Genomic DNA, 7,705 nt, shown 5'->3' with positions numbered 1-7,705 from the left:
AGTATCCATATCACCTATACACAGTAAAGATAAAACCATATGGATTTCCTTCATCACTCGTCAATGTATAGGAATTCACAAGGATTCAGTCACAAAAACAAAAGAAAAACGAAACGCCATCGAAAAAACCCAAGCAATTACACTTTAAAATAATCCAAGAACGTATTTCCCTGTTCATTAAACAGTTGTCTAAGAGTGGTTATAAACATTTTGAGCTCTACAAGGCTTAGATTAAAACATTATCACATATCGAGGGGCAATAAAGTAAATTGTCTAGACAACTTCATCATTTTTATTGTTTTAAAACAGTTTCTTGCGGGTATTAAACGGGCTATTTGCTTCTAAGTGATCCGTGTAGAGTAATGTAAACATAAATGACTTTGACACAGAAGTCGTGTGTAAATATCATTTTATGTTTAGGTAGGATTAACGTGACAAAGTTTAATATATTTTAGTTTGGTTTCGGATAAAATATGAGCCTCCGTAAAATAAGTATGCCAGTATTTTTGTGCGAAGTGATGGATGTATTATTCTCGAATCGGTAAGTCATATTAAATTACGTAAATGTTACTTTTATATGTTTTTATTACAAATTATATTTTGTCTTGAAGTTCAACATTCATTAAAAAAGTACATTTTTATTTTAACATTAACAGCTATTCCCATGTCTTCATCCGCATAAAAATTATAAAAATCTCGTTTTATTGTTCACATTTGTCAAATTATCAATTGCGAATGTCAAAATGACATGATGTCAAACCATGGCAACCTTGCTTCCTTGATGTTGGTAATAAGTTATGGTCTCTTTCCCACATACACTATGAGACACTGTGTTTACGCTTTATTATAATAGTATAGATTTTCCAAAAACGTTTTTTAAAGCAAGTTGATTCTATGTACGAATATTTGACATAGATCATTTAAAATATAAGTTTTGGAATTGAATTCTAAGTAATGTATTAAGTTTTAAAGACTTTAGGTGGTTCTATATTCTAGAATAACGTTCCAAATAATTTTATCGACTTGATTCAATAACCAATAGCACTTTTAATTATCTTTCCCTTTAATTTCGCCGACAATAGCACCGCCGAGTGTAGCTATTAACTGTTTATAAAATAAATCATACAACGAGATGCTCATGCAATTGAAGTAACGCGTAAACTCGAGCTTTGTAAGTGAACTCTATAACATATTATCTTACCAATATTATAAACTAGCTTTCGCCCGAAACTCCGACCGCGTGAAATTAAAAAAAAAAAAACAAAAGAAAATAGCCTTTATGTTCTTCCAGCTTATGTTCTACATCTATGCCAATTTCATCCAGATTCGTTCATCCGTTAAGGCTACAAACTCTAACAAACATCCATCCATCTATCCATCCATCCAAACTTTCACATTTACATATATTAGTATGATGCAAATGTTTAGATGGGTGAATGGATGTTTGTTAGAGTTTGTAGCTTAAACGGTTTAACGGATTTTGATGAAATTTGGCACAGATGTAGAGGATAGTCTGGAAGAACACATAGGCTACTTACCTTTTTTATTAAATCCACGCGAACGGAGTCGCAGGCGAAAGCTAATTATTTAATAATTCTAATTCAAACATACGGGTATATGGTATGGTATATAAATAAAACAATCGAGGATTTTTTTTAAATATTTAATACCACAATGTAGAGTTAGTTTCTGGACAACTCACTATAAGAAAGAATACAATTCAAAATGGAAGACAAGTTATTTCTTTTTACAGACTGTTTCATCACTTTTTACCCAGTTTAATTACTGTTACTAATTAAAAGTGTATTCTATACTTGAAAAAGTTATACTTTACAAGTAAAGAGCAAATTAAACTGCATCTCATACGTCCACAGTAGTCTATACTTGTATACTTGTGACTATAATGTATCTTTTCTTAACAATTACTATAAATTCAATTGTACAATCAGCTGCATAAACATGTATTCATTTTCTAAAACTTGTATACGACAACGGTTTTAAAAACACGCAGTACATATTCGTCCGTAGACTTCCAACCAAGAAAAGATGATTATTGATGATCTCGTGCATTTACATTTTTGAAATCGAAAACGTACACAAGCTACAGTTTTGGAAATCAAAACATTTTTAAGGATCTGACTGTACATGAATAAATAGCGAGAAACCGAAGCTGCGGGCTAAGTAATTTGTTATTATTAGTATCGTTCTTAATACCGGTTAAAACATTCTATCGATCAATGAATTAAGCAGAATAAAGTCTTCATTGACGCTTAGATTTATTCAAACAATAGCACAACTTTCAACAAGTTAACTGTTAACTTAACAAGGTGTCTAGTGGCACAGCCGGCGATCTTTACTAAAACAATAATGTAACAAACGATTTAACATTTTAAGGTCCCTAACCACTGGTAAGTAGAGAACATATTCGCGATGCAATATGTTAGGATGTTGTGTTCGCCAGTGTTTGCGTCGGCGCCTTTGATGTCGGTACAAAGGGCGCCGACACGCGCCTGACCGCGCTCACCTGACCGATGTTTGCGCGCTACACGACACACCACACGCGTCACACAATGTGTTTGTACAATTGCCATCAATGACCATTGTGATGTTTCAATGCTAGTATTTTATTTAATTTCGTTAAACTAAAATTAGTCATTATTCCATTAGTTTTTTTGGGCATAATTCACTGTTACATAAAATTACTTTAGGATGGGCATTTGTCTGCCAGTATAAATAACTAGAAGACTTAGTTCCTCTAGTAGTCTGTAATGTTAAATGCTAACTAATTTTGGAAACAAAAGCTTTCATTATTCTTAATATGTGCATATATGTAATAAGGGATTAATTTGCTTTCCATTTTATTTTTTTGTTCATTTTTGCTTGTCTGTCAAAAAGGACAATAAGTTTATGTATGTTGGTTTATATTTATTTAAAATCTGTTGTGACGGCTCTGAGCATAAACGATGGAACCGATTTTGAAAGAAGTGACATTCGATTCGACTTCTATCCCGAATAGGACGGTACAAAACACGAATAGACTTACAAATAGTGAATGTCAGAAGTTATTTTTTTTTAAACAAAGCTATATATAATAATATAACGTATATATTTATTCGAACATTTGTTAAACAACTGCGTTTTCCCTTTCAAGATCACGTAGGTAGTGTTATAAAGTATGTATTAAGTTTTTGTTATTTTATAATTTGTCACTTAGTTGTATGGATGTGAACAATAATGTGCTTTTATAAAAGTTTGGATTACCAAACTTTTTTAGAATTATCTAGTTTAATATTTGAAGTTCAAACTAATTGAATGAATACGACAAACCTTACATCATAATTTTTAAACTTAAATATTTGTACTTAGCTTTGAAGACTTGCCGATATTTTTTATATGTCTCTGCACTTACTACAGTATACAATGTTTTCGCGAGAACGATTCTGCGAATTTTGCAAGTGTTTGACAAAAGAATTTACGTATTTTATTGACCTCTATTGTGATCATTACCTTTAAACTTATCCAATTGTTTAGGTTAAGAACAAAAGAATGCGTAGACAAGTAAAAGAAATGTAAAAGCTTAGTGAAACTAACGAATTTTGTTTGTTAAAGTAAAACATTTTTGTTCATTCTTTCCGTGAAAAATGTACATAGTAAGAAAATAGGCCAGAATTCATAATTATTGAAAGCTGATCCAGAGATGCTTATCTAACTAATTATGCAGTTGATTTAAAAAATGTTAAAAATAGGTACAAATGTAAAATTAATTACTTAATTTACTTTAATTTTCGGATTTATGAAAAAAACAAAAACCAGTTTATTTTAACATAAAGCTATACTTGGTTAGTTAGACACATCTATCACGCGCTTGTAGTCAAATTACAAAGAGAGCCCGAACAAAGGCATTAAATCCAGTATAAAGACTTGCCTACGAGACGCAATTACTGAAGCAATCTGCTCACCTAATAGCTTCACTGGGGGACGCTCTGTCACCAAAAATTTGCATGGCATTAACTGAACACAATATCAAAGCGAGACAACACTTAAGTTACCACTTAGACAGGGTTCCAATGGTAAGCCGAGCTTCGAAATCATAGAACCTTGTTGCAGTTAGCAGTGGGGTGGTTAAGTCGATTCGCGATTGTTACAGATCGATACTGAAGGCCGAGCCGCGTATGCCCCGCCCAATGGGCGGCGCCCGGCCTCTTCGGGAGCCGACACAAGCGCCGACCGGCGCGGCACCTTTGATGTCCTCCCTCCGCGCCACGCGCCTGCGCGGGCCCCGATAGCGAACGCACACAGGCTCATAACGCTCCGCGCGCTCACCTCGACCGGTTGTCAGTTCACAAACCGGTTTAGCAGTGACGACAGGCACAGTGTTGATATACCAAAGTGCAGAGTTCGGTGTTGTTGTGTGCAGTTCCGATGGATTGTTCCGTTCTGGATATGGAAGACAAACCTTACAGTGTTGACAGTTCTGACGATATTAATATCGAAGAAGAAGAAGAGGAGCATATTGAAGAAAATCACAGTAAGTAGAAGGAATATTTAATTATTGTGTTTGTTTTGCATGAATTATAAAAAAAAATGTTTTTTTTTTATTTAAATAAAATTCTACATCAGATGGATTAATTTATAGTACGATTTCTTTATTCCAATGCTTTATGATATTAGTTTTTTTTTTTTATTTTCAACTTTTTCCAGTGATCTACATATGTTGCGTTATGCTTATGTTGTACTATTGCTTACAGGCTATCCGGCTGATTTCCCGCTAGAGGCGCTGGTGAAGCTGGAGCGGCCGTCGCCGCCGCTGCCGACGCCGCCGCGCACGCCTACCGACGATACGCCACCCGCAGTCGTCATATCGCGTCACCAGCCCGCCTGGCCACCGGCCTACGGTGCCTACCCGCGCCCCGCGACAACTATGCAGACCCCATACCCATATGACAAGGCTCCGCAGAGCTATACCCATCCTATGTCAGCGTATATGCAAGCTCAAGTCGCAACCCTACCTCCCACAGCCCCTTACCACGCTATGCTGGTCAACCAATGGATCAGAAACGCTGCCCTGTACCATCATACGCTTAGATACCCAGGGGCAATGGCGCATAGATTACCAGGCAGGAATCCTCCCCCGATGAGAGCGCCCGGCGTGCCCGGCGCAAGGCCCAAGAAACAGTTTATCTGCAAATATTGCAATCGGCAGTTTACCAAATCCTACAATCTGCTGATTCATGAGAGGACCCATACGGACGAGAGACCTTATTCGTGCGACATCTGCGGGAAAGCTTTCAGAAGACAGGACCATTTACGAGACCATAGGTGAGTTGAAGTGACAACATTTAATTATCCTTATGTTTAATCATAGATGAGTTTACATTTTTAGTTAGTTATTTATTGTGTTTACACACTGATTAGTCTTCATTTTTAATACAAAGTGACCACATTCGTTCCGATTAAGAAGATTTCGGATTTACAGAATCATTTTATTAATTGCTAAAAAGTTAGGTAATAACATGAGATTTGCACATTTAATTTACAAGCATTAAACTCTCTATTACCGACGGCGATAAAGTCTTGTTTCGCTAAGGTTTTGTTAGAAAGAGTACAAAAAAAAACAAAAGTGTAAAAGTTTTTGTGAGGTCGCGTCGGCGCAGCGCACGCGCATCGACCGGTTCCGTTGGTTACGATCGCCGTATCTATCTCGCTCCGTCGTCGAACAAATTACACCTTATATTTCTTCGCTTTTACGAGACAAACTCATTTTTTTTCCTTTCAAATTATATCCACTGCCTAATGCGCTTAATGTGGAAATGCCTTAATTTCATTCGGAACACGTATAATAACTTCAAATCCATTAAAGTCGTCTTATTTGGTTTCTTTAACTTTGTTTATAAAACATTTCGACACACGATATTTATTTTTATTTTTTTATCTTTCCAGATATATTCATTCGAAAGAGAAGCCATTCAAGTGCACGGAATGTGGAAAAGGTTTCTGCCAATCGAGGACATTGGCGGTACACAAGATTTTACACATGGAAGAGTCTCCCCACAAATGTCCAGTTTGCAGCAAAAGTTTCAACCAAAGATCTAACTTGAAGACACATCTGCTAACACACAGTGATGCGAATAAACATCATCTAGAGCACCTCGAGGGTTGTCAAGAAGTTTCATCAACAAGTCAAGTAGCAGAAAGTCCACTTCTCGACCTTTCACACAAACCAGCGTCACCTCCAGTACAAGTTTACCAACCACAACCTTCGCAAGCTAATTTACAATCACCAACAGAGCCTCCCAAAAGACCGTTAGGTTTTTCAATAGAAGATATTATGAAACGTTAAATGTTAGATAATAAGGCTTTGTAGAAAGTGAACTTGTCATTCATCATGTTGAACTGGTTTAAAGCTCGATGTAAGGACGTCAACGAACTTGCGATTCGTCCAGTTTCACAAGTGTCCATCGAATTTACATCGACGCAAACAGCAATGAATTAGAGGCATTATTACTGTATGTTAGTATATTATAGCCAAAGAATTCCACTACTGTACTAAATATCTTTACTCTAAGGTAAAATATTTCTTTAATTTTTTGTTTGTAACTGTCATTTCTAAACTAAACTCCATTTAGTTATAACTTGATCTTATTTCAACTATAAAGACTGAAATTATTGTTTATTGTTGTTATGTTTCTTAGAGATTTATTTATTGTGATAGTATCTCAAATAGGCCTAAGTTACGGTTAACTATAGTTACCAAAAAGTATTACCTAAGTTTTAAGTTCCATTCCAAAATTCCTGGCTATGACAGCGATCTATAATTAGGAGAATTTTGACGTACCTTTTAAATTTAAGTTAGTGTTAAGTAAAAAATGTAAAATTAAGATTTCAAGTTTATATACCAGTACCGTCTGTACATTAGGCTTATGCTAATATAATTTGAATCTTAATTTAACTATTGTATATATGTAAAATACTTAAATAATTATTGTAAACAAGGAGGCTAAATATAAAAGAAATAACATAAAGAAAATATTGAAATTTATCTTTTGTTTTATTTTGAAAATTGATTTCAAATAAACGGCAATTTTATTTTAATCATTAATTAACTGTCGTCAAACTCTTGTATTAATTTGATGATACGTAATTAATATTAATTAAATTATGTTAATTTAATAACGCCTACTAATTAATAGTAATAATGAATAATTTATTAGAAAGAATTTTATTTGAAAATTGATTCACGAAAGTGGATTATTATGTTAATTATTTAACTATTATAGTATCAATTACCGTGAAATTTAAGACTTTTTTAAATGATTCTGACTTCGGAAAGTATCCGTTGATCATTTCATAATAAATTACGCTATATTATACGGATTTCAAAGAAAAAAAAATCGCAAACATTATGTTACATTATGAATTATTTCTCTAATAGTAAGTTACATTAAGTCCTAACCTAACCTTACCTGAATACCTGACCTATTTGTTAATATCTTGCCGTACTGAATATATCCGACGGAATCGTATAAAAATGTAGATTGCAAATGCCTTTCGGATAAAATCCAGTTTTTTTTCTTACGGACTATAAACATCATTGTCTATACAATTTAAAAGCCTTGAATATTTACTTAAGCTAAATGAACAAATTTTAGATACAACTATATACTACGGTATTAAAAATGTGTTATTAAATAAGGTTTTAAGCACG

The 7,705-nt window shown here is 34.3% G+C and overlaps 1 protein-coding gene across 1 annotated transcript; it reads left to right on the top strand.

The window, feature by feature from the left end:
• Nucleotides 1–4,165: 4,165 nt before the first annotated feature.
• On the top strand, nucleotides 4,166–6,952 carry LOC106105176 (protein odd-skipped). The gene is made up of 3 exons (XM_013285428.1): nucleotides 4,166–4,528; nucleotides 4,749–5,319; nucleotides 5,941–6,952. Exons 1-3 carry the CDS (start codon nucleotides 4,423–4,425, stop codon nucleotides 6,338–6,340), a joined length of 1,077 nt encoding a protein of 358 aa, XP_013140882.1. The 5' UTR covers nucleotides 4,166–4,422; the 3' UTR covers nucleotides 6,341–6,952.
• The last annotated feature ends 753 nt before the right edge of the window (nucleotides 6,953–7,705 follow it).

Source organism: Papilio polytes, unplaced genomic scaffold (assembly GCF_000836215.1).
Source record: "Papilio polytes unplaced genomic scaffold, Ppol_1.0 DF823177.1, whole genome shotgun sequence".
In the NCBI taxonomy this organism is placed as follows: domain Eukaryota; kingdom Metazoa; phylum Arthropoda; class Insecta; order Lepidoptera; family Papilionidae; genus Papilio; species Papilio polytes.
This window is presented reverse-complemented; position numbering and strand designations above follow the sequence as displayed.

Excerpts from the sequence above, each read along its gene's own strand:
- LOC106105176 (XM_013285428.1), top strand. The coding sequence starts at position 4,423 with ATGGATTGTTCCGTTCTGGATATGGAAGACAAACCTTACAGTGTTGAC. Across the intron at positions 4,529-4,748 it reads GCATATTGAAGAAAATCACA|GCTATCCGGCTGATTTCCCG; the intron begins GTAAGTAGAAGG and ends TATTGCTTACAG. Across the intron at positions 5,320-5,940 it reads GACCATTTACGAGACCATAG|ATATATTCATTCGAAAGAGA; the intron begins GTGAGTTGAAGT and ends TTATCTTTCCAG.